Here is a 26,283-nt window from a genome sequence, read left to right as displayed (position 1 = left end):
TAGTTCTGCAAGGCTAGCGGTGCAAGCTTAGCGTTCAGAGGAGAAAAGGACGGGAAATCCAGGAGGCGGGGGGGGGGGGAGAGAGGGAGAGAGGGAGAGAGAGAGAGCGAGAGAGAAGAGAGAAGCCTCCCTCTTGTTCAGGGTTTCAGAGCTTTGCAGCTTTGCTTTAATTAGCCTTAAGAAAACTCAGCACTCCGGTCTGAATAATAATCCACGTTCCTGGTTATTTATTCAGTTCCCTGCTGCTGCTGCCGTTGCACATTACCAGCCTTAGTCTGCAGGAATAGATCATTTCTTGCCAGCCAGCACTTGCCAGCCGCCTCTCTGCGCCGCTCAGCCCACCCAGGGAAAGCGAGCGAGTGGGCGGGCAGGCAGGAAGCCCTGGGCAGGGCGCGGTTTGGGGACGGGCAAGGAGAGATGGATGCCAGAGGGGGCAAGGAAGGCATCGAGGCTGGGACTTGGGCACGCAAGGGGGAACGAAAAAATGGGAGGAGGGTCCGGAAGCTGTTTCATTAAAAAAGCTCACTCTTAGCAGGGTTAACAGAAGGGGGGAGAAAAAGGGAGGCAGAGCTTTTTAGCTACCTCCACAGAATGTCTGTCCGTAGCCACTCGTGGGACTCGCAAGAAGCAATGATTGAGCAGCCAGCAAAAGCCTCCAGCACAAAGCCTGGTTGGCAGCACTTTGATTCCAGCTGTGAATTTTGGACATGCAAAAGACAAAGAAGTCTAACGTGAGAAGTGTGTGTCTTGTGTGTGCCAAGAGGAAGTGGGCTGCCATTCAGACCCACCTCCCTCACAGACACCGTAAGGCTCCGAATACAGGCACGTGTGGGGTGCCTTCAGTCCAGTACACACACACACACACCCGCCCCAAAGCACAAGCCGTTTGCACAGATGCTTTTGCTGCTGTATATGAAAACATCTCTGGGAGAGCAGGAGCTGGCGGCAGAGGGAGGCGTCTCCAAATGGGCCTGCAGCCTTCAGTGACCACCATCAACATCTCAGGGTGCCATACAGGCCTTCAGTCTAGTACATAAGAAGAACATCTGCTGGATGAGGCCAATGGCCCACCTAGTCCAGCATCCTGTCCTCCCAGTGGACAACCAGATGCCCCAATGCGAAAGGCACAAGTAGGATTGGCGCTCAAAAGCAACTCTCCCTTCCTGTGGCTTCTGGCAGCTGGTATTCAGAAGCATCCAGCGTCCCACCCTGGCTAGTCGGCCTCTCCATCGCCCTCTCCTCCATGCAGCTGTCTAATCCTCTTTTCAAGATATCCTCGTCATAAGAGCTACACCAGCTATTGGTCAGTTTCCAGCACAATTCAAAGTGCTGGTTCTGACCTATAAAGCCCTATACGGCTTAGGTCCGGGCTTTCTGAAGAACCGTAATATTCCGTATGAATCTTCTCAGGTTTTGAGATCTTTGGCAAAGGCCCTTCTCTCAGCCCTGCCCCCTTCACAGGCACATTTGGTGGGGATGTGGAAGGGGGCCTTCTCAGTGGTGGCTGCTATCAGGAAACTTTGGAACTCCCTGCCTAGAGAAGATAGTCCTTTTGCTGGGAGCTGAAGGCTTTCTTGTTCCAACAGGCTTTGGGGAACTGACTGTTTTTAACAAAAGGCCTGGTCCTTTGCTGTTTTTATTGTAATGGTCTGTATATTCTAACAGGGCATACATACACAGGCGCATACTGTTAATGTTTAATTGTTTTTAAATGATTGTTTTCGGCCCACTATGTTTTTATCAGTTTCTGTTTTAGCTGTGAGCAGCCTTGAGTCCCTGGTCAGGGAAAAAGAAGGGATCAAAATGAATATAATACTAGTACTAATACCCAACCCCTAGATATATTGGGGGGGGGAGGAGTTGTGGGGAGGAAGGTCTCGCTGCCACAAGGGGCCAGGCACCATGTCTCATGTCCGCCAGTTTTCACCTGAGCATGAGGTTCATCAGCTGCAGCCCCTCTCCCTTCAGGAAACGGTCCCGGTTGGAGCTCAGCATCAGCGAGGAGCAAAGGGAGTCAAAGAGGTTCTCCATCATCTCCTGCTCTTCTGCCGCACCAGGGTTGTGGCGCTTGAACACCTGTGTGGGGAGGAAGCCGGAAGGCTTTATTGTCTGTCTCGTCCCTCCTCGAAAAGCAACACCCCCTAAAACAATCTCATAAATATCAGCTGTATGTGTGCGCCCCCTAATTACTGACATCCGAGGGCAGTGAGGAAAATAAACTAGGGCAGCACAGGAAGACATAGGCAGGGGACCCACAAGGTCATATCCAGCTCTCACTGGGAGGTGGGGCTGGTCTGCTCATCACCAGCACCACAAGGAGGTTCCTTAACAACCTGCATGCAGGAAGCTTTTTTAAAAAGGCATTCTGCGCTGACACAATGGCCGAAACAAGGGATCATGGAGGCTTCCGGGAGCAGCCGTGGGTGGGTGGGTGGCAGTGAGGGTGGTGTAATAGTATCAGACTAGGACCTGGGAGGCCAGGGTTCAAATCCCCACCACTCGGCCAAAAAGCTCCCTAGATGTGACCTTGGGGGCTACTCACTGCCTCTCTCAGCCTAGCCTACCTCCCAGGGTCATTGTGGGGATTAAATGAAGAGGGGAAGGACCATGTGTGCACCACCTTGAACTCCTCGGAGAAAAGGGGATTTGGGTGGCGCTGTGGGTTAAACCACAGAGCCTAGGACTTGCCAATCAGAAGGTCGGCGGTTCGAATCCCTGCGACGGGGTGAGCTCCCGTTGCTCGGTCCCTGCTCCTGCCAACCTAGCAGTTTGAAAGCACGTCAAAGCGCAAGTAAATAGGTACCGCTCTGGTGGGAAGGTAAACGGCGTTTCTGTGCGCTGCTCTGGTTCGCCAGAAGCGGCTTAGTCATGCTGGCCACATGACCTGGAAGCTCGGCCAGTAAAGCGAGATGAGCGCCGCAGCCCCAGAGTCGGCCACGACTGAACCTAATGGTCAGGGGCCCCTTTACCTTTACCTTTATAAATGCAATGAAATAAATAAAGCAAGTAATGACAAGGAGCCCCTGGTGACCAAATTCTCCATGAATGCCCCAGGAGGTTGGACTAGACCCCTTCCAACTCTACAATTCTATGGTTCTTTTAAAGTCATCCAGGATGGCAGGCATGCGCCTGGAAGTGCCTATATGCTGTGAAGCACCTGCCGTTGCCACTGCTGGGAGCTGCTCTCTGCTCCTGCCCTTCCTCCCCGGTTCTAAAAGCCTGGCTCTGGGGCTCCCAATGGCAAGGAAGATGGCGGCGAATTACTCACAGATAACTGCTGAAGCAGCACATCGATTCCATCCAGTTCCCCGAGCAATTCCCTGTTGTCTACAGGAAGGGGGGGGGGGGAGAATGAAGCCAACTGTCAGATTTTACAGCCATCTAACACCGATATATCAGCAAACAAAATCAATATGGCTTGACAGAGTACAGAAGCTGCCGAGAGAAAGAGGAGGGAAGGAGACAGAGAGTGAGCAGAAGGAAGGGGAAGCCAAAGGCAGGAGGGGCGAGGCACCGATGGGGAGGGAAACAGAGAGAGAGAGCAGAAGCTGTCATGATCTGAAACAAGCCAGAGGCACAGCCCAGCAGAATACCAATCCGCCGAGGTCAGCGCTCTCACCGTCCTTATTCTGGAGAAGGATCGCCAGGACCTCGCTGCAGTAGAGCTTGTTGGCGTCAAAGGGCATCTTTGCCTGTTGGAAGAGTCAGAGCAGAGAAGCCGGTCAGGTGAGAGCGTCAGGTGAGAGCATCTGCTAGATCAGGCCCAGCATCCCGCTCTCTCATGGAGGCCAACTGTGGGAAACCAGCGAGCAGGATCCGGGCAGGAGAGCACTCAGCCTTCCTGTGGCTTCCAGGAATTTCCTATGCGAATTTGTCTCATCCTCTTTTAAATCCTTCCAGGTTGGTGGCCATGGCTGCCTCCAGTGGGAGGGAGTTCCACCGCTTAACTATGGGCTGTGTGAAGGAGGACTTTCTTTTGTCTGTCCTGAACCTTCCAAAATTCAGCTTCACTGGCTGTCCATGAGTTCTTGTGTCATGGGAGAGGGAGGGAAACCTTTCCCGAGCCACTTCCTCCATGCCATGCGGGATTTTATAGAATTCTATCATGGCGCCTCTTAACTCTCCCTTTCTCCAAACAGGGAGGAGAACCCTGGGAAGGTCATCAGATCACTGCCCCACGAACTGCCCCACGAACAGGAAAGCTCCCCATTAATGACCCTCCTCTATACTGGGATATCTCTGCCACCTGGTCACATTTCATCCAACCCAGCGGAACCCTCCAGTGTGGGAAGTAAGAGGGGAAAGGTGTGGATCCTGCACCGAGGACTGGGAATTTTAAACGTGGCGAGGTGACGGTGGTGCCTTGAAATGGAGGAGCTGCATTGCTATTTCTAGATGCCCCAGTTTCTAAGACATTGAGTTAGCAGGATAATTACAAAGCAGAGACCAGTTTTATGCTCAAGACAGACTTGCGTAGAATAAAATTAGAATAGTGGCTTGCGGGGGGGGGGGAGCAGAAAACGTAAGTTCTGTTATCACCTGCAACCAGCAAATTACAAATTGCTTCTACTAACAAGTGCATAGGGTCACAGAGGAACATTTATGGGTTTCTGCAGCAGGCGGCATATTCCTTACAGGAGTGCGCAAGGGGACTTGTGGCAGCCAGAGAGCAGGGGAAGATGGAAGGACAATGGCTCTGCTCAAACGAAAAACTGGGCCCTTGGGCATTCCTGTTTCAGCCAGCTTATCTGAAAGGAAAGGCATGAAGGACAAAGACAGCGCAGATTGGGGGCGCACTGCCTTCATTTGACTCCTCATCCTAAAAGAAAGCACTTCTTCACACAGCGCAGAGTTGAACTATGGAACTCCTTGCCACAGGAGGCAGGCATGGCCACCAATTCGGGTGGCTTTCAAAGAGGATCGGACAAGTTCATGGAATCGCAGAGGGCTGCCAATGGCTCCTAGCCAAGATGGCTCTGCTCTGTCCTCCACAGTTGGGAGGCAGCACTGCTTTGGAATACATCTAAATTCTAGGACCTCTCCTGGTATCGATGTGAAGTTGACCGGTCGGGGGGTAGACTTTCCCCCCTTTTAAAGATGGGGACAACATTTGCCTGCCTCCAGTCTGCAGGGACTCCGCCTGTTCTCCAAGAATTCTCAAAGATTACTGACTCTGAGAATAAATCTGCAAGCTCCTTTAGTAGCCTTGGGTGTAGCTCATCACCTGGAGATACGAAGTCATTTAAAGGAGGTGGGAAAAGAGCTGACAAGGAAACACCTATCTTGGGCCGCAGCTCCCTCCTTGCACCACAGGCTGAGAGCTAGCCAGGGGGAGCAATAAAAAGGGAGGACAAGAGGTGCTAAAATCAGTGTCTGGCGCATGAATCAGGAGAGGCCTGGGGGACTTGCCTTCAGCCTCTTGAGGAGCCACTGCATGAGGCCCTGCTGGGCAGCGTCTGAGCACATCTCTGGACGGAACTCTGCCATGTTCTCAATGATAGCTTTGGAAGGAAGGGCGGGGAAGGAACAGGTAAGAAAAAGAAAGTTACGGCACGGTTTTATTTCTTTTGCAGATATTAAGGCAAATGGTGACTCAGTGCTGTCACAGTACATGCAAATTTCTGGCTCATTTAATATATATAGAAACTTTATTCTCGATTAGGATGGAACTCACAGATGAAGAACACTTTCATATTTTATAAATCTTTATTATTTGTAAAGTGAATCTTTGTATAAATTAATACTTTACTATCCCTCTTTGGAGTTGCTCTATTTGCCTCCGGAGCTGGAACACTTTATGGTTTAAACTTTTGATTCTTGGTGTGGGGAGGGGTTTCATCTCGTTAAGATTGCACTTTTGGGGCAGTTAATAAATCAATAAAAATTAAAAAGAAAATAAATATCCAGGCTTAAACCAGCATTCATAATTATGAACACACACACCCTACCCAAAAAAGACCCCAAAACAACCAGCTGCTCTTCTTGAATTGGTAAAAAGCCTTACATAGCAGAGGGTCTTTTGTTTTTGTGGCATTTTTTTCTCTGTTGACAAACCAACCAGCTCTGACACAAGAGCCATTACTTTGGGGTCATTCTTTGCAATGTTGCCCAGGAAGCGCGATTCTGTGTCTGGAAAAGGCATTTATTGGTTGCTGCTTGCTCTGTTTATGGGGAGAAGCAACTTCCTTCTCCAGCATCCAAATAAAGTGAAGAACTCTCCATACACAGAGGGAGAGAGAGAACCTCCAAGTTCCTGCATCCCCTGCCACTCCCCCAGCTGCAAAACTCTGTTTTCATCCATCCACATCTACACCTCAATAGCTATTGCACCCAGAAGGAATTTCAGATTCCCAGACTCCAGCACCAAGTCTTCAGGCATTTTCCTTCCCTCTTATCTCCTCTACAGGTATATCTAGTCAGCAAAATATCAACCTTTTTTTTAAACTGAGTGGAAGATAACAGATTCAGGGGGGCTGCTGGCCATTATATTGTGGTGGAGCTGGCCATTATATTGTGGTGGAGCTGATTTAAGAGATTGCTCCAAGGAAACAGGGCGCTTAAGTGGATTGTCATCTGATTCCAGCACCCGGCTGCAAGGGAAACATCAGTATGAAGGAAAGCAGGGTAGTCGCAGATACACCTCAACTCATTATTTCCACTCAATAATGGATGGCTGAAGGTATGTCCCTACATTCCTAAAGTTACGTGGAAGCCCTCGCTATGGAACAAGGTGAGTGATGGAGTTATTAGTCAGCTGATTGCCTTCAAATATACTGCTAAGAGATAGCACAGCTGACATTTTAAAGGCCTGGCTGCACTCTAAGACCTGCTCCCAGGCCCCGACACCAGCAGGTACATCTGCTCTCAAATGTGATCCACCACGTGGAGCTCTATGAACATTATAAAACAGTGACACACATCTGTGTCCTTGCTGACTGGGTCCACGATGAGAGGTTGTCCCTCAAGCCCTCCTTACCCAGAGTGTTATGGACACCATCTGCCTCCTCCTTGACACTTTCATCCAAGCGCTCCAGATTCTGGACCAGCAAGGCAACCACCTGCCCATCAACCTGAGCCACAAAAGAGGGAGACATAAAGGTTAGGAGAGGGGTTCCTAAGGGAGTGGGGGTGGCAGAAATCAGTGCAAAGCAGAGGAGTTGGTGGAAAATCAGAAGTCAAAACATAATAATAATTATAACAACCAACACTGCAGTGAGATGCACTCTGATAAAGGAACAAGCTGGCTCTCAAAGCTCCCCCCCCCCCTTAAACTCCACTGCAGTGTTTTCCCTGTAATTAATTGGACAACTTTCCTACGTCAGACACAACCGAAAAACACCTGAAGAATGTGAACCTTGTCACAAGTCTGCTATTCCCTAAATCATGCCTTGATTGACTTATAATCTCCCTGAATTCCAAAGTGCCAAGCGGAACAACCCAACTGGGCATCAGCTGCCTATCAGCCTTGAAAGCAATTGCCAGTTGCGGATGGAGCGGGATTCCAGTCCTGCTCGCCTCCTGAGGGGCTGGGGCAGAATCCAAGGGCCAGCAATTACGCATAATGAAAGCCTTAGGGAAGAAATGCCGCCTTTTCAGAAGGGGGAGGGAGGGGGAACACACACCAAGCAATCACTCCCTGCCTTTTATGATGTAGCCTACACAAGGAATGCAGCTGAAGGCAACTTTATCTGATTAAAATTATCTTTGGACACGAACAACATTCACTCTGAGCACAATTTAGCAAGCCAAGACATCTGCTATTATGCTGCAACCGATTTCACTGAGCTGGTTCTCATTGTTTATTTTTATTATTTACTGAATTTAAGAACGTAAGAAGAGCCGGCTGGGGTAGACCAAAGGGGGCCCCATCTACCCAGCATCCTGCTCTCACAGGGGCCGACCAGATGCCCCAGTGGGAAGCCCACAAACAGGATTCAAGCGCAAGAGCCCTCTCCCCTCCTGCAGTTCCAACAACTTGTATTGAGAAGCTCTGCTGCCTCCAACTGTGGAGGAATAGCAGAGCCATTGGGGCTAGGAGCCATTGACAGCCCTGCGGGTGAACATTAGGGTGGGAAAACCTAAACACAATGTGTTTAGGCTCCGCAAGGACAATCCATAGGACCCTGAGTTCTTCGGTTGGTAGGAGTCCACGGGATGGACCTGAAGCAAGGAGAGTCAGTAATGGTGTGGGGGTTCGTGTCAGACTAAGACCTGGGAGACTGTCACAGTCTGGTCTATGGGCAATCAAAGTCCCGGCTGAGGACGTTGGGACCGGGGGCAAGATGGTGGGGTGGGAGCAGGAACAAGAGTCCAGAATCCAGGGGACCAAGGGTCAGGAAGCAGGGAGTCACAAAGTCAAGGGTCCGAGGGTCGAGAAGCAAGGAGTCAAGAAGCCGAGGTCTGAGGATCAGGAAGCAAGAAGCCAAACGTAGCAAGGCAGGAAACGTATTGCTGTGGTAAAGAGCCAAAGGGAAATGCTGACCTTCTATCCCTTCCCAGCTCTTGCCACCAGGTGCAGTTAGTTACCAAGCAGCCTCCCCTGTGCGGCCGTGCCTTGCCTCCCCAGAACAAACTCAGGAAGGCCCCAGTCCTGCAAAGCCCTACTGGTCCCAGGGCCTGGCTCCTGCATGCACTCCTGACAGAGACCAGGGTTCAAATCCCCACTCATCCATGAAGCTCCCTGGGTGTGACCTTGGCCCAGTCGCTGTCTCTCAGTCTAACCTACCTCACAGGGTTGTTGTGGGGATTAAATGAAGGGTGGGAGAACCATGTCCATCCCCTTGAGCTCCTCGGAGCAAAAGGTGGGGTATAAATTCAATAAATAAATGCAGTAAGTAATGAGTTTCCTTGATGCTCCATCCTGAAGATTTGCTGGCACAAGAATCGTTCAAGAAAGCATCCCCTGGAATCTAACCATGTAGACAGAGCTGAGCATGACCAACTCCTGCCCTTCCAGCAGATCTGACTAGATGGTCCGTTAAGATATCCTATCCAGTTCCACGGACCAGAGCACCCTCACAATTTGATGTCAGAACACCGCAACACTCGTGGGGTGCAAAATCACGTTAGAGGGCAATCCAGTGACCTTGGCTCGGATGTCCAGAAAGTAATTATTCCCGTAAAATAAAGGGGAGTCATTCAGAAGTCAACCGTGACCCATTTCGCTCAAGGTAGACAATAAAGCACTCTCGAAACCTGGCTATTGTCAGCAGGCTTGGAAGAAAGGAGCAGGCACAAAAGGAGCTTTTGTCCAGGTTTATTGCTTCTCTGCGCAACAGATTCAGAACACAGCCTCAGCACCTACTTCTGGTCTCCCCCCCTACCCCCACCCAGCCTCGCCATCTCATTCATTCGGCCGGCTCTTGTAACGAAGAGCCGGTAATTAAAAAAGCTCAGAGGCCAGCCAGAAGAACTCATTTGGGGCAACAGTAATTAACCTCTGGAAGGTAACATCACAAACGGAGAGGCAGGAGAGATTGTCGGGGAGAAGGTTGCAGCCGCTGCTCTGCTCCTCCAAACTGACAGCTCCCTGCCCTCTCCACCCCCGCAGAGCAGCCAAAAGGCCGCAGAGCAACCCAGGTGTTTCACTAGCGCAGCAACCCCTTCCCCTCGAAACGGAGGGTGGAAAGGCTCACATTGAGATGTTTGCACTAGCGCTGACAGCTGGCCTGGCGTCCCTTCCAGCACAGCCCCATAGAGCCCACTCAGCCCGGCAGTTCTGGCCAGCTAAAACTCAAGAATTCTCCCCAGGAAAAGGCGATTAGGGCATGGATGCATTTCCCGCAGTGAAGGAGGAGCGCCCTTCAACTATGTCAGCCGCTTTGCCTACCATAGCTTGATGCGAAACGAGAGGGGCTGTAAGAGAGAGGTGGAAGGGGAGCTCAGCAGGGAAGAAATGGAAGTTTAGGAGGAAGAAGGGAACGTCAGAGCATCAGAAGAGCCTTCTGGATGAGGCCAATGGACCAGCTAGCCCAGCATCCTGTTCTCACAGGGGCCAGCCAGATGCCCCAAAGGGAAACCCACAAGCAGGAATTGAGAACAAGAGGAGCCCTCTCCCTTCCTGTGCTTTCCCGTAAGTGGTATTCAGAAGCATGGCTGTCTCTAACCAAGGATATTCTCTCCTCTCGTGCATATTCCCATTTAGTCCTTTCTGTCCCCGGATTTCCCGTGGAGAAACCATTTTTCAAAGAGGGTAAGCATATCCCTGGCTGCTAGACCCAATGGTTGAGCTTCTCCACCCGCTGTTCAGAGCATATTCAGACGCTGTGCTCCCTTCCAGGTTGCTTGGGATCACGAGGGAGGAGAGGGGTGTTGCACTCAGGGCCCACCAGGTCCAGCTGTCGGCTGAGAGACCAGGATGCTGGACTAGGTGGGTTCTTGGCCTCACCCTGCAAGGCTTTTGGCATGCTCTCACGAGAACATCAAATGGCAATGCACCCTGACCCTCTTCTTTCAAGCGGAGTGCTTGCCTTTGAAAGCACTGTTCATCTCTCAATAGTCGCAACCAAACAGATGGCTGTGTATGGCCGTGGTAAGAAAATCCCGGCTTGGCGTTACAAGGAAATGCAAGCCAAGAGCCAACCACAGGGGGCTCTCACCCAGGCAGGTGGTCTGGCCAGAAGGGGCTACTCACCAGCGCGTCTATGAGGACCTCAGCTCCTTCCTCACTTTCGTGAAGGGTGTCTATGTCTGTGAGCTCCTGCAGAAGATCCACCACAGCTATAGACACATGTACAGAACGTTAAGGAACGCCAGGTTTTCCAAGTAGGCAAGGCCGCTTGCAGCAGCAATGAAGACACCCCTTTTCCGCTGTGCACACACAGACACTGCAACCCCAACAACAGGATCCCTTGCAAAACGAGATTCCAGTAATTAAGTTAATCAGTACCTCTACGTGGCAATTGCTTTATTTGGTATGCTTTGACATGCTTTTTATTCATTGCCCATGACTGCTTTTGTTATATTTTTGTAATTAGGCAAATCTTTTCATGTTGTAAGCTGCCTCGATGGAAAAGCAGCATACAAATCAAAGGCTCTGGCGATGATGAAAGAAGTGCTGTCAAGGGCGACACCTGGCTAGGAAGTGGTGCTGGGCAGCCTGGGAGTGCCGGGTGCTGCCTGCAGTAACTGCATCTGAAAGTGATCGTTAGCCAATTTAGATTTATCTTTTTAGCTGTGGCTTGGAAGCAGTGGCTGGACATTTTGTTTGTGGCTAGAGTTTATCTGCAATCCCACCTGGCCCTCGAATTTCTTTTACTCCCCTTTTTCTCAGGAGACAGCCCAGAGTCTCTGCAAGACCCATGACATCTATGGAGCCAGTGTGGTGTAGTGGTTAAGAGCGGTAGTCTCCTAATCTGGGGAACCGGGTTCGCGTCTCCACTCTTCCACATGCAGCTGCTGGGTGACCTTGGGCCAGTCACACTTCTCTGAAGTCTCTCAGCCCCACTCACCTCACAGAGTGTTTGTTGTGGGGGAGGAAGGGAAAGGAGAATGTTAGCTGCTTTGAGACTCCTTAAAGGGAGTGAAAGGCGGGATATCAAATCCAAACTCTTCTTCTTCTTCTCTACCCAACACCACGTGGCTGCTCCTGGGGCTACGACCTGCCCTAAACTTGATATCCCCATTTATCTTCAACACCAGTCCATGTAGAAGCAGGGAACCGAGGTACCAGGACCCATGTTTGAATTAGCTGACAGCAAGCTAGACCATTTGGGTATGGCTGCAGGGCATGTCACACAGGCAGAGTAGAATCATAGAATTTAGTATGGACAGCAGCCCTCATTTTATTGACAAGGGATGCGATCTGAAAAAATTCACAGCTTCTGGGGTCAGCCCATTCCTGTTTCCCTGTTTTTTGCTATCTTACTTGGGAATAATTTCAAAGACTTTCCACAGAAAACAGTGCACTGCAAAAATCCAATCTGTGGATGTCATGCTGCCATTGCGAACTTGAAAGCAAAGAGACTCCTAATGAGGCTGCCATGCTCAACTGGGCCAGGATGCTGCTGCGCACGAAAACTTCTGGTTTCCAAACTTCTGGTTTCTTGTTCCCAAACCTGTAACTCAGGGCTTATGTAACAGATAGATCCTTTAAACCGCAGTGCAGCTCCGTCGGAAACATTCCCGCTCGTTAGGCCTACTTGACTGTTCTCCGATACGCGATGATCAGTCCTGACCTATTCTCTGCACATCACAAAAGGCAACCCACATTTCGAGGTGTCCTACATAGAGGCCTCCTGAAGAAAGCTCACTGCCTTCATCTCGTGCTCCTCCTTTCCCTCCTTCTGGAATGCATAGTTGGACTCCAAGGCCAGGTTCGCCAACATAGCGCAGCATCAGAGTTGTCGCTTCTCCACAGAAGACTGAAGCTGCTTGCAGCAGAAAGAAAATGCCCTGCTGAATGTCGAGCCCACAAAGCCTACTTCATAAATGTTGAAAACTTTCTCTGGCCCACCAGGAAAGAGGAGTTGTAGCTGTTATTCACTTAGATATGTTGTTGTTGGCCCTCTACAATGGGGTCCCAGAGAGGACTACAACTATTTAAAAGTACAGTGTAAGTCAGTTAAATCAATTAGGTGTCAGAAGCAGATCTGTGAGGAGAGGGCTCCACAGTTTAGAGGCTGCCACAGAGAACACCCTGGCTGTGCTTTCTGGGGCAGGGGGAGGTAGAAACTCCAAGACAAAAGGTGTGATAGAAATGCAATAAACAAATAAAATATATTATATGCTGGAGTGATGGCTCCACCAGCAGCCTCCCAGCCTACTCAAAGGTCCCACTGGGATCACCAGGAGGGTTCTATCGATGAAATCAACAGCATACCAAACAGGCAAGTCATGGGCTCGTGTGTCTATCCTGAAACTTGCTCCATCATGTAACCAACTCTCTTCCACTCTTTTTGTTAAGACAAGCATCTGAAAGCTGGTTTTCTAGTGAATGGGGGCAAGTACAATGGGAGAAGGGATATTTAGCTTGCAGTCCTTATCTGGGTGGATCAGAGAGTGCGGCTTAGTGTCAAGATTTATCAGGGTGGGGGCTTAACATATCATTGTAAACTGCGGCCCTTGAGGGATGCAGCAGGATAAATATCTTTGTGCACAGCTCTGCAGGTAGGGAATCAAGAAGATGCTGAAGTCCCTGTGCCGTTAATTCATCTTGGAAAGGCCAAAGGGGGAGAAAAGGAGGGGATAAGGAAAGCAGGATTTGTCTCTGTCAGCCATGCCCTCAAGCCTCAGCTTGGCTACACACACACACACACAGAGAGAGAGAGAGAGAGAGAGCGCTCTCTCTTCTGCGTTCCAGTTGCCATCGCTGCAAAATAAAATTTCAAGCTCACACAAGGCCTGTTTCAAGTCTGCAATCCCTCTCCATTAAGAGGCAGCTTTTTTTCAGAATCAACTTGCTGCAGATGTTGCCAGCTGGGCTGAAGAGGCCTGGAGAAGGAAGCAGCTTCTCTTCCCAGGAGGCTCTCAGCCTTTGCTAATTTAAGCCACCACCTGAGCATTACCGCTTCCTCGCATCCTTGGCTCTGGTTCAGCAGAGGAGCTGCCTTGTCCACAAATTAATTTTATCGCTGGGGATTTTATCCACCTCGCCTCTCCGTCCTCCTCCTGCCAAAGCACCAACCTTAAATCAAGTGTGAAGAGCCAGCTCAGTTTAGCACTCCTTTCGGGGAGGGGAGGGGGGAGCCTTCAAAACATCTCTCTGGTCTCACTTTACACAAAGCCGCATTTGCCCAGGTACTTCACTTCAAATGATCCTTGCATTCTCACTTCTGCTAAAACGCAGCGTTTCAAGTCTAAGGATTCGGTTTGCTCTCTCCTGCTTTGCCTTCCAACATTTCAGAGGAGCTCCAGCAGCTCTTGGCAACCGCGCCTTCCTCAGGGGGGCTGCAGGTCACCAGCCGAGCCTCTGCCCCCAATCTAAATGACAGATACAGGATGACCCCGCTTTGCTCAATGCAGGGCTGAGCGATGGATATTCTGACAAGTCGTCAGCAGTGGCCGTCACTCCCAGGCATTAGCTTCTCAGGGCTGGAGAGACACAACACTCTGCATTCCTTCCTCTAAAGGTCACCGCAAGCAAGACCACTAAGTCCCAGCCAAACCCCCCACTGTTTGTGTTTTTCCCCGAGAATGACAAATCCATGCTGACCTTTGGGTACAAAATGCCACTCTCAAGCTGCCCGCAAACCTCGTCTCCGGCCAAAGCTTTGCACTGCCACGAACTAAGGTGACAGAGATGGCCAGGCACAGCAGGCGCTTCCTGCTTTGCTGCACTCACTGGGCTTTAATACTCATTCATTGTTCTGGTAAGCTGCTCTTCCTGCAACTGGAGCACAGGGGGGCTAACGTAAATTGAATCAAGCGAAGCCGCACAACAGTAAGACACAATTAAAACCACAAACCCACAAGTCTTAACAGAGTGCAGCTGACACAATTATCTCCAGCACCACCAAAAAAGCATTTTTCTCCAAACCGTATATCTGGACAAATAAAGATGTATTTAGCCTTTATCTACAGGTTTCTCCTGCAGGGTTGTTTGATGTTATTGTTAAGCAACCTGGGGGGGGGGGAGTTCTGTGAGCACAGGCACCACCACCAAGAATGCCCCGTCTCCTGTGACTGACTCACTTACCACTCCAGCCAGCGGGACCAAAGACAACTGACTTCGCAATTTTTTCCACTCCAGACCAGGGAGAAGATGAGCAGTGGGGTTTGATCTGCAGAACGTTGTTCTCTGCAGAGGCGAGCAAGCAGCAAAAAGCCTAATACAGAATCCCGCTAAACCCAGGAGCAAAGGGTTTGTCTTGCTCTGAATGCCGGGTGAGAAACAGTCACAGGTTGGAGAGCTGCAGCTCACGGTAAAAGCTTTCCACAAAAGCCACGTTCATTTTCATGGAGGAATCTGGTTTGCACCTTTTGGACACACACTGCCCAACTTGCGATTAAACATTCCCACTGCAACATGGTCATCCTTAAATGACTCAGAACTTTGGAAAATCCTTACAAACAAGTTGTGTGTGTGTGTGTTTACCCTGCCTGCTCATTTGCAGTCCTTTTGCCATGGCACTTCTGTGCCTAGCAGACCAAGCTCTAAGACAGTCATAGTTTCATTTGGTGTGGGATGTGGGGGGAAAGGGGGTAGTACTTCTGATGAAGAACATGCCGTGCTCCTTCTGGGGTCCTTTGTCCACCTTTGGTCCCCATCCTGCACTCAACTCTCACCTGTGGCTCCTAGCAGCTGTCAGCATGTGTCTGCACCTTCTGAAAAACACTGTGCTCTCTGCAGCCTTGAATTACTATTCCCAGTCTCACCTGCTCCCAAGACGTGGTCTGCTTTTTCTTCTGCTGCTTTTCCCAGACTGGGTTCCTCCCCTGCCAAGACTGACCTCTGCAACATCAATCCCATCAGCACAGCTCACGCCCCCACTAGCCCAAGGTCCCCCCGCTGGCTTTGAGGCCGAGGGACAATGCCACAACATGCTGCTCTGAGCATGCATGCCTGGCTTCAGACTCTCACGAGAATCCCAATTGTGCTGTGAGTGGTAATACACAGAGAGGGGCAGCGACAGGAAACCAGAACTGCGGGGGGGGGGGGGTGTCACTGACAGCAGAGCCTGGCTCATCCACCCCAGAAAGGATATCGGTGTTGTCGTGGCCAAGCAGCCCGAGGAGGGAGTGCACAGCGTTGAGCTCCACCAGCAGGTGGTACAGGTCCGGCATGGTCGCGATGACGTGCATCTCCTGGATGATGTCGTTGAGATCCAGCTCGGACTCCATGAACCTGCAGGAGGAAGCAGGGCAAAGTTCAGCAGGGCCAGCAAAGGTCCATGGCCCCTGGGGCAGATACGGCTGCTGCCATCTCACTGCCCATAGGAAACCCCAAAGAAAAGAAGGAAACAGGAAGGGGATGAGGAAAGGCCGACCTGTTGTGAGTCTAGTCCAGCATCCTTCGATGCACCTCTTCCCCTACGGCTTAATAAGGTAAAGGTAAAGGTACCCCTGCCCGTACGGGCCAGTCTTGACAGACTCTAGGTTTGTGCGCTCATCTCACTTAAGAGGCCGGGGGCCAGCGCTGTCCGCAGACACTTCCGGGTCACGTGGCCAGCGTGACAAGCTGCATCTGGCGAACCGGCACCAGAGCAGCACACGGAAACGCCATTTACCTTCCCGCTATAAAGCGGTACCTATTTATCTACTTGAACTTAAGGGTGCTTTCGAACTGCTAGGAACTGGGACTGAACGACGGGAGCTCACCACGCCGCGGGGATTCGAACCGCCGACCATGCGATCGGCAAGTCCTAGGCGCTGAGGTTTTACCCACAGCGCCACCCGCGTCCCTCCCTATGGCTTAATACATGCTTAATAAATAGGCAGAATTCTGCAGCCCTGGACTAGCCAACGTGGGGCGAATTCCCTTTGGGGGCTCATGTACAGAGATGCACACCAAGTTCCCAACTGCTCAGACTTTCTTCAGGAATACATTACAGGGCAGAATCCAAAGAGAGCTCTCCATTAGAATGCAAACTATATAGGCAAGATGTGTGTCCCCTTGGCTGTTTCATCTTCTCCTCAAACACCTTCTGCCAGCCCATTGCCCCTTCGCTCAGCCAACCACAATCCTTAGAAACACCTACTCAACCCGGTGTTTTTATTACTGTACATATCAGAACCCTCCTTGTACCTTATTTGGAACTGTTTATTCACTCTAGCATTTAGCTGTTAGGTTACTCCTTAACTGGCTCTTACTGGTTTTAACTGGCTCTTACTGGGTCCTGCTCTTGCCACTTACCATCTGGCCTGGGGCGGGGCCTGAAGCCTCATAAGGACTGCGTGCTGCTTGCTGCCTGCTGCCCAGGAGGACTCCCCTGAGTGAGTGCCGAGGGCCCTGCTCCTCTCTGCCACTTACCATCTGGCCTGGGGCGGGGCCTGAAGCCTCACAAGGACTGCTTGGTGCTTGCTGCCTGCTGCCCAGGAGGACTCCCCTGAGTGAGTGCCTGAGGGTCCTGCTCCTTCCTGCCACTTACCACCTGGCCCAGGGCGGGGCCTGACAGGCCTCACTAGGACAGTTGTTATTGCAAGAGGGGCACAGAGTGGTTTTAAAATGTTTTTTAAAATTTTCTTTTGGATTTTTTGTATGTGGGGGGGTGGGGGAGGGATGGATGTTTGGTTGGGTCTGGGGAATTATTATTTTGTAATTTTTACATTTTTGTTGTTGTATTGTTTTATTGGTTTTGTTTGTATGTTTAAGGTGTTATTTTGTTCTTAGGGGGAGGGGTCAGGGCTGCCGGGGAGTGGGCCCCAGCCCACAAAATGGCTGGGGCATGTTCCACAGCGGGGGATGCACTGGGACACCCGATCTCAGTGATCACGGGTAGGAGGAGGAGTTACGCTAAGACTAGACCATGTCATTACAGAGGGGGCAGGTTTAGTCGTTATCTGAGGACTATTCCTGCCTCCGGGTCTGGTCCTGACCGGATGGATACTAGAATCAGCAAGGGATACCCACATGACCTGAAGGTGCTGCTGTGCAATGCCAGGTCAATGATTCATAAAACCACTGCCATCCATGACTTGATCATGGATGGAGGACTTGACCTGGCATGTGTAACAGAGACTTGGTTGGATGAAGCAGATGGGCCTGTCCTTGCCGCTGCTTGTCCACCAGGTTTCTCTTACGCACAGCAACCCAGGTCATGTGGGCGGGGAGGGGGGGGGTTGCAGTGATTTTTAGAAAGCCATTAGTTTGCACCAGGCGTCCTATTCGGAAGACCCAGTTTTCCGAGTGCATGTTCTGGAAGTTGGGCAATAGGGGCAGTACAGGATTCCTTTTGGTGTACCGACCTCCCCGCTGCACCAAGGATTCCCTGCCCGAGCTGCTTCAGGTCGTGGCGGATGTTCTCCTGGAGACACCCAGCTTGGTTGTCCTAGGGGATTTTAACATCCATGCCGACACGACCTTACAAGGGGCCGCTCGGGACTTTGTGGAAAGCATGGCCTCCATGGGGCTGTCCCTGAATAAGTCTGGCCCAACCCATAGCCGCGGACATGCCTTGGACCTGGTGTTTACCTCTATGGATGTTGGTGATCTGACACTAACTAAAAGCGAAACGAAAGAAGTGCCATGGTCAGATCACTTCCTGGTGCAACTGGACTTCTCCGCGACCCTTCCCCTCTGCAGGGAGGTGGGACCAATTCGGATGGTCCGCCCCCGCCACTTAATGGATCCAAATGGTTTCCAGAGAGTGGTAGGGGATGCTTTATCCCATGTTGATGGCCTTTCAGCCGATTCCCTGGTGGCCCGCTGGAATGCGGAGTTAACCAGGGCTATTGACTGTTTGGCTCCGAAGCGCCCTCTCCGATTGCATGGAGCCCGGACAGCTCCGTGATTTTCCACGGATCTGAGGGCAATGAAACAATCGTTGAGACGGCTAGAGCGCCGGTGGCGGATAACTCATTCCGAATCTGACCGGACACAGGTTAGAGCTCAACGTCGAGCCTACCAAGTGGCGATAGCGACGGCGAAGAAGAATTTCTTCACCGCCTCTATTGCATCTGCAGAAAACAGCAGCAGGAGACTTTTTCAGGTGGTTCACAATTTAGCGGAACCACCTGCAACATCGGGGCCCAGTACGGGCCACATGTTCTCCTGCAATGATTTTGCAAAGTTTTTTGCAGATAAAATCGCTCAGATTCGGGAAGAAGTAGACTCCACCGTGGGAGCAGGACCGGGGCGGGAGAGTGCTAGAGTTCTGTCTGGTCAAGTTGAGTGGGATCAATTCCAATCTGCTACCTCCGAGGATGTGGACAGGCTGCTTGGACGAGTGAAACCAACCACCTGTCTCCTGGATCCTTGCCCATCCTGGCTTATAAAAGCTAGCCGGGAAGGACTGGGCGATGGGCTTCGTGGGGTGGTGAATGCTTCCCTCCATGAGGGAGCCTTCCCAGACCCGCTGAAAGAGGCGGTTATTAAACCGCTTCTTAAAAAACCATCTTTAGATGCGGCCACAATGGCCAACTATCGCCCAGTCTCAAATCTTCCATTCTTGGGCAAGGTGATTGAGCGAGCGGTTGCCGAACAACTCCAGGCACGCCTGGAAGAAGCGGACCATTTGGATCCCTTCCAGTCGGGATTCAGGCCTCATCATGGGACTGAAACTGCCTTGGTCGCACTGGTTGATGATCTCCGGCGGGCTTGGGACAAAGGTGAGAGCTGTTTCCTAGTTCTGCTGGATCTCTCAGCGGCGTTTGATACCATCGACCATAACATCCTTCTGGACTGTCTTGAGGGGCTGGGAGCTGGGGGCACTGTCATACAGTGGTTCCGCTCCTTTCTCCTGGGCTGTGTTCAGAAAGTGGTGGCGGGGGATGAGTGTTCAGACCCCTGGGCTCTCACTTGTGGGGTGCCTCAGGGTTCTGTCCTCTCCCCCATGCTTTTAAACATCTACATGCAGCCGCTGGGAGAGATCATCAGGAGGTTTGGGCTGGGTGTTCATCAATATGCGGATGATACCCAGCTCTACCTCTCTTTTAAATCAGAACCAGTGAGGGCGGTGAAGGTCCTGTGTGAGTGTCTGGAGGCGGTTGGAGGATGGATGGCGGCTAACAGATTGAGGTTGAATCCTGACAAGACGGAAGTACTGTTTTTGGGGGACAGGAGGCGGGCAGGTGTGGAGGATTCCCTGGTCCTGAATGGGGTAACTGTGCCCCTGAAGGACCAGGTGCGCAGCCTGGGAGTCATTTTGGACTCACAGCTGTCCATGGAGGCACAGGTCAAATCTGTGTCCAGGGCAGCTGTTTACCAGCTCCATCTGGTACGTAGGCTGAGACCCTATCTGCCTGCGGACTGTCTCGCCAGAGTGGTGCATGCTCTGGTTATCTCCTGCTTGGATTACTGCAATGCACTCTACGTGGGGCTACCTTTGAAGGTGACCCGGAAACTACAACTAATCCAGAATGCGGCGGCTAGACTGGTGACTGGGAGCGGCCGCCGAGACCATATAACACCGGTCTTGAAAGACCTACATTGGCTCCCAGTATGTTTCCGAGCACAATTCAAAGTGTTGGTGCTGACCTTTAAAGCCCTAAACGGCCTCGGTCCAGTATACCTGAAGGAGCGTCTCCACCTCCATCATTCTGCCCGGACGCTGAGGTCCAGCGCCGAGGGCCTTCTGGCGGTTCCCTCATTGCGAGAAGCAAAGCTACAGGGAACCAGGCAGAGGGCCTTCTCGGTAGTGGCCCCCGCACTGTGGAACGCCCTTCCAGCAGATGTCAAAGCGATAAACAACTACCTGACATTCAGAAGACATCTTAAGGCAGCCCTGTTCAGGGAAGTTTTTAACGTGTGATATTTTACTGTATTTTTGGTTTTTATGGAAGCCGCCCAGAGTGGCTGGGGAGGCCCAGCCAGATGGGCGGGGTATAAATAATAAATTATTATTATTATTATTATTATTATTATTGTGGTCAGACCATACTCTTGCACATTAGAACTTGGCCACATTGATAACGGGTTTTGCTGGTGCTTTTCTCCTCCATGTTCTTCCGAAGCTTCTTTGCTTTCCTTATCTCCCTCTCAACCTTCACCCATTTTCCTGACCCTTGCCTTCCCTCATTTCTCTAGACCTAACCCTGCTCAGACTTACATTCTAGACTATAAGCAGCTGAATGCTGCTCTCACTGAGACAGTGACAAGTGGAGCCAGATGTATGTCAGGTGCCCACACGGCCACCATCTCGCCTGCAGGAGTTCCCTTCGTATCAAGGCCAAAGACACTCCCCAAATCCCAAACTCAGCAGATCCTGTTTATGCAGACCCTAGAATCCCCCCCACTCCACCCCCATCCACCCACACAGCCACCAGACTACCTTGTGGGCTCTTCTGTGTTCCAGCAATCCCCAAAATTTAATTTTAACTCTGTCATTTAGAAGAGAAAGCATGCAAAAAGGATCCAGGCATTTTGTGAAATTGAAAGCTACAGGACTGTGGCGAAGACCTGATCAGCCAAAACTGCGCACATCAGCATAACTGCCCATATCAGGACACCAAGTGCCAAGGCGCTGAATAGAGAACACTACTGCTGCTGCTGCTGCTGCTGCTGACGACGACTGATCAGTAAGTTACATGCAGTGCACGTTCTATTAACTTCAATTGGAAAGTAAAGGAGACAGGGCGCAGAACTTCTCAAAGGCCATTTCAATATTGCAAAAAGCAAAGCAGAGTTTGGAGGAAGATTTTGCTGGGCTTTCATTTTGCCGGGACCCAGAAAAAAATGTTATGTTGTTCTTTCACAAGACTGCATACTTAGAGCTGTAAAAACACACACCAAAAATGATGGCACATATTCAGCTCATCCTGGGCATTCCTAAGAGAGTAGCTTCAGATGTAAATTAATTATACAAATTCCAAATGCATCCAGTTTATACCATGGGGTTGGGAACTGGAAATCCGAATGGCTCAGCCCAGCTCTTTTGTGTGGATGCCGGCAGGTCCAACGCTTTGGGCTATTATGATATTGATCCGCAGGAGATGTTTGTGCACAAACAAGAGAAAGGACCCTCTTAGAATCATAGAATCATAGAGTTGGAAGAGACCACAAGGGCCATCGAGTCCAACCCCCTGCCAAGCAGGAAACACCATCAGAGCACTCCTGACATATGGTTGTCAAGCCTCTGCTTAAAGACCTCCAAAGAAGGAGACTCCACCACACTCCTTGGCAGCAAATTCCACTGTCAAACAGCTCTTACTGTCAGGAAGTTCTTCCTAATGTTTAGGTGGAATCTTCTTTCTTGTAGTTTAGATCCATTGCTCTGTGTCCGCTTCTCTGGAGCAGCAGAAAACAACCTTTCTCCCTCCTCTATGAGACATCCTTTTATATATTTGAACATGGCTATCATATCACCCCTTAACCTCCTCTTCTCCAGGCTAAACATGCCCAGCTCCCTTAGCCGTTCCTCATAAGGCATCGTTTCCAGGCCTTTGACCATTTTGGTTGCCCTCCTCTGGACACGTTCCAGTTTGTCAGTGTCCTTCTTGAACTGTGGTGCCCAGAACTGGACACAGTACTCCAGGTGAGGTCTGACCAGAGCAGAATACAGTGGCACTATTACTTCCCTTGATCTAGATGCTATACTCCTATTGATGCAGCCCAGAATTGCATTCGCTTTTTTAGCTGCCGCGTCACACTGTTGGCTCATGTCAAGTTTGTGGTCAACCAAGACTCCTAGATCCTTTTCACATGTACTGCTCCCAAGCCAGGTGTCCCCCATCTTGTATTTGTGCCTCTCATTTTTTTTGCCCAAGTGCAATACTTTACATTTCTCCCTATTAAAATTCATCTTGTTTGTTTTGGCCCAGTTCTCTAATCTGTCAAGGTCGTTTTGAAGTGTGATCCTGTCCTCTGGGGTGTTAGCCACCCCTCCCAGTTTGGTGTTATCTGCAAATTTGATCAGGATGCCCTTTAGTCCATCATCCAAGTCGTTGATAACGATGTTGAATAAGACCGGGCCCAAGACAGAACCCTGTGGCACCCCACTAGTCACTCTTCTCCAGGATGAAGAGGAACCATTGATGAGCACTCTTTGGGTTCGGTCAGTCAGCCAGTTACAAATCCACTGAGTGGTAGCATAGTCAAGACCGCATTTTACCAGCTTCTTTACAAGAATATCATGGGGCACCTTGTCAAATGCCTTGCTGAAATCAAGGTAGGCTACATCCACTGCATTCCCTTCATCTACCAGGGTTGTAATTCTGTCAAAAAATGAGATCAGGTTAGTCTGACATGACTTATTTTTCAGAAATCCATGCTGACTATTGGTGATCACAGCATTCCTTTCTAGGTGCTCACAGACTGTTTGCTTAATGATCTGCTCCAGAATCTTCCCTGGTATTGATGTCAGACTGACTGGGCGGTAATTATTTGGGTCCTCTCTTTTCCCCTTTTTAAAATAGGGACAACATTTGCCCTCCTCCAGTCTGCCGGGACTTCGCCTGTTCTCCAGGAATTCTCAAAGATGACTGCCAGTGGTTCTGAGATCACATCTGCCAGTTCTTTTAATACTCTTGGATGCAGTTCATCTGGCCCTGGAGACTTGAATACATCTAAACTAGCCAAGTATTCTTGTACTATCTCCTTAGTTATTCTGGGCTGTGTTTCCTCTGCTGAATCATTTGCTCCAAATTCTTCAGGTCGGGCATTGTTTTCTTTATCGGAGAAGACTGAGGCAAAGAAGGCATTGAGGAGTTCAGCCCTTTCTGTGTCCCCTGTTTGCATTTCACCATCTTCTCCACTGAGTGACCCCACTGTTTCTTTGTTCTTCCTTTTGCTACGAACATACCCATAAAAAGCTTTTTTGTTGCTTTTAACCTCTCTAGCAAGCCTGAGTTCATTCTGTGCTTTAGCTTTTCTGACTTTGTGTCTACACGTGCTGGCTATTTGTTTGAATTCCTCTTTGGTGATTTCCCCCCTTTTCCATTTTTTGTACACATCCTTTTTAAATCTTAACTCAGTTAAAAGTTCTTTAGATAGCCACCCCGGCTTCTTTAGGCACCTTCCATGTTTCCGTCTCATTGGTATTGCCTGAAGTTGTGCTTTTACTATCTCCCTCTTAACAAACTCCCAGCCATCATGAACTCCCTTTCCTTTTAATATTACTGTCCATGGGATCTCACCCAGCACTTCCCTAAGTTTTATGAAGTCGGCTTTCCTAAAGTCAAGAAATTGAGTCCTAGTATGCTTGGCTGCTCCTTTCCGCTGTATAGTAAACTTCAGAAGAGCATGATCACTCGCGCCTAATGATCCTTCCACTTCTACCCCACTAACCAGATCATCAACATTGGTTAGGACCAGATCTAAAATGGCTGTTCCTCTTGTTGCTTCTCCCATTTTCTGGACAACGAAGTTGTCTGCAAGGCCAGCGAGGAATCTGTTTGACCTTATGCTCTTGGCTGAGTTTGACATCCAGCAAATATCCGGGTAATTGAAGTCCCCCATTACTACTATCTCCCTTCCTTTTGCATGCTTGGCCATCTGTTCCAGGAAGGCATCATCTATGTCCTCCGTTTGGCTTGGGGATCTATAGTAAACTCCCACAATGAGGTCGCTGTTATTCATCTCTCCCTTAATTTTGACCCAAATGCTCTCACTTTGGCTTTGAGGTTCTAAATCTTGGATCTCTTCACAGGTATACACATCCCTGACATATAACGCCACTCCTCCTCCTTTCTTGTCTGGTCTGTTTCTCTGAAATAGATTATAACCCTCCATTATTACATTCCAGTCGTGGGACTTATCCCACCAGGTTTCAGTGATGCCTATTATGTCATATTTAGTTTGCTGTACCAAGAGCTCAAGCTCATCTTGTTTATTACCCATGCTTTGCGCATTAGTGTACAGACATTGAAGTCCATTAATCATTCCCCCGTGTCTCTTATTTAAGGTTTTTTTTTCCTCCCACCACTAGGTCTGCATGCTGTTTGCTCCATTTGGTCTATGACATTTGGATGATCATCTTCATCAATTGATAGACTCCTACCTTCAGGAGCACTGTCTCCCTCCCCCACATTAGTCAGTTTAAAGCCCTCCTGATGAGGTTTCTGAGATTTTTGGCAAAAACATTCCTCCCAACCGTTGTGAGGTGCAGCCCATCTCTTGCCAGAAGTCCATCTTCAAGAAACTGCAGTCCGTGATCTAAGAATCCAAACCGTTCCTGTTTACACCATTTGCGAAGCCAGCTGTTCACTTCCACTACTTTTCTCTCTCTCCCTGGGCCACGTCGTTCAACTGGGAGGACAGATGAGATGACAATTTGTGCATTTAATTGCTTCAATTTCCTGCCCAGAGCCTCATAGTCTCTTTTGATCTTCTGGAGGCTATTGCTTGCAGTGTCATTGGTTCCCACATGAACCAAGAGGAAGGGGTATTTGTCAGTGGGTTTTATGATTCCTTGCAGTCGTTCAGTTACATCTTGGATCTTAGCCCCGGAGAGACAGCACACTTCCCAAGACATCTTGTCAGGCCCACAGATCACTGCTTCTGTTCCCCTCAGTAGGGAATCCCCTATCACCACTACACGCCTCCTCTTTGGTTTGGTCGGGGTTCTTCCATGATCTGTCCGTTCCAAGGTCGCCTGCACATTCCCTGAGGACTGACTTTGCTGCTCGTCTTCATATACCTGATCGACTGTAACGAGGGAGAGATCCTCAAATGGAGTCTGCTCTTCGTCTTCCATTCTAGGGGAGAGGACCTCAAAGCGATTGTGTATTTCTAAACAATCAGAGCGAACCCTGGGCCTCCTACTTCTTTGAGTCACGTTTCTCCATATATCTGGCTCCTGTGTTGGTGAACTAGCCTCCTTCTCAGGGGAGTCCCCTGTCTCCTCCTTGGTGGAGACGGTGTGCTCTGTTGCTTCCAAGAAGAGCTCCAGCTCTCTAATTCTTTGGAGCGTAGCCACACGTTCCTCCAGTTGCTGGACTTTGTCTTTTAAGAGGGCAATCAACATGCAATTGCTGCAGGTAAAGCTGCCTCTTCTCACTGCATGTCTTCAGAACTGCCTTCTACCAGACAGGACTGCGAAGTCCAAGCCTGCTATTTTGGGGACACTGACTGCCTTGCATAGCGTCCAGTTAAAATGTGATTATTTTTCCATGCAGTATTTTAACAACATTTTTTTATAAAAACACCATCAATCTTTCCCGTGTGATTTGGTGCCATTATACCTGCCAAACAAAAAGTCCTGTTTGAAATTCAACGAGTAAGGCTTGCAAGCACACCGCTGGCAGAGACTAAATTTGAACCAGAGACAATATTGTGATTCTGCCCACGGAGCAAAGGGGGATTTCATTTTGTTTTTCCACACTGCCTTTAACTCGCCCACTGGGACCCTATCAATTCAGTCCAAGGTGTTCTGCTAAGCAGCTTTTTCTCCACACTTGAAGGAAACTCTGCCCTCCAGAATGGCTCGGGGTGCCCTGGGGGATCCGGCATGGATCGACTGCTTGCAATTCACCAGCTGGGACGAACAGCCGAAGCAGGGAGCTGCAGCTCAGCCTCAGCACACCCGCCTGATGCTCTCAGGGGACACAAACACGACCTGATGGGCCGCGAAAGATCTGGATTCTCACTGGGCTCTGGAACTGAGAAAGAGCAAGTGCCAGCAGAGGCTAAGCAGGGTAGCAGACAGCCAAGATAACTGGCAGGGCTGATGAACGGTGACAGCAGCTGCAGGAAGGGAGAGCTATCAATGCAAGAGCCCCGAAGAAGGGGAAACGGTTCGTGGTCCGTAA

At 50.1% G+C, this 26,283-nt stretch overlaps 1 protein-coding gene across 1 annotated transcript in view; it reads right to left on the bottom strand.

The window, feature by feature from the left end:
* CTNNBL1 (catenin beta like 1) overlaps window positions 1-26,283 on the bottom strand; it is a 98,769-nt gene that overhangs the window by 47,727 nt on the left and 24,759 nt on the right. The window contains exons 4-10 of the mRNA XM_079979398.1: window positions 15,645-15,784; window positions 10,634-10,731; window positions 6,977-7,070; window positions 5,410-5,501; window positions 3,620-3,692; window positions 3,269-3,327; window positions 1,928-2,076 (exon numbers count right to left, since the gene is read on the bottom strand). Coding sequence (XP_079835524.1) covers window positions 1,928-2,076; window positions 3,269-3,327; window positions 3,620-3,692; window positions 5,410-5,501; window positions 6,977-7,070; window positions 10,634-10,731; window positions 15,645-15,784 — 705 coding nt within the window. The remainder of the gene's footprint in view (window positions 1-1,927; window positions 2,077-3,268; window positions 3,328-3,619; window positions 3,693-5,409; window positions 5,502-6,976; window positions 7,071-10,633; window positions 10,732-15,644; window positions 15,785-26,283) is intronic.

The sequence above is a fragment of the Podarcis cretensis genome (genome assembly GCF_951804945.1).
Source record: "Podarcis cretensis genome assembly, chromosome: 6".
NCBI lineage: Eukaryota > Metazoa > Chordata > Lepidosauria > Squamata > Lacertidae > Podarcis > Podarcis cretensis.
Note: the sequence above shows the minus strand (reverse complement) of the source record. Positions and strands in the feature narration are given on the sequence as shown.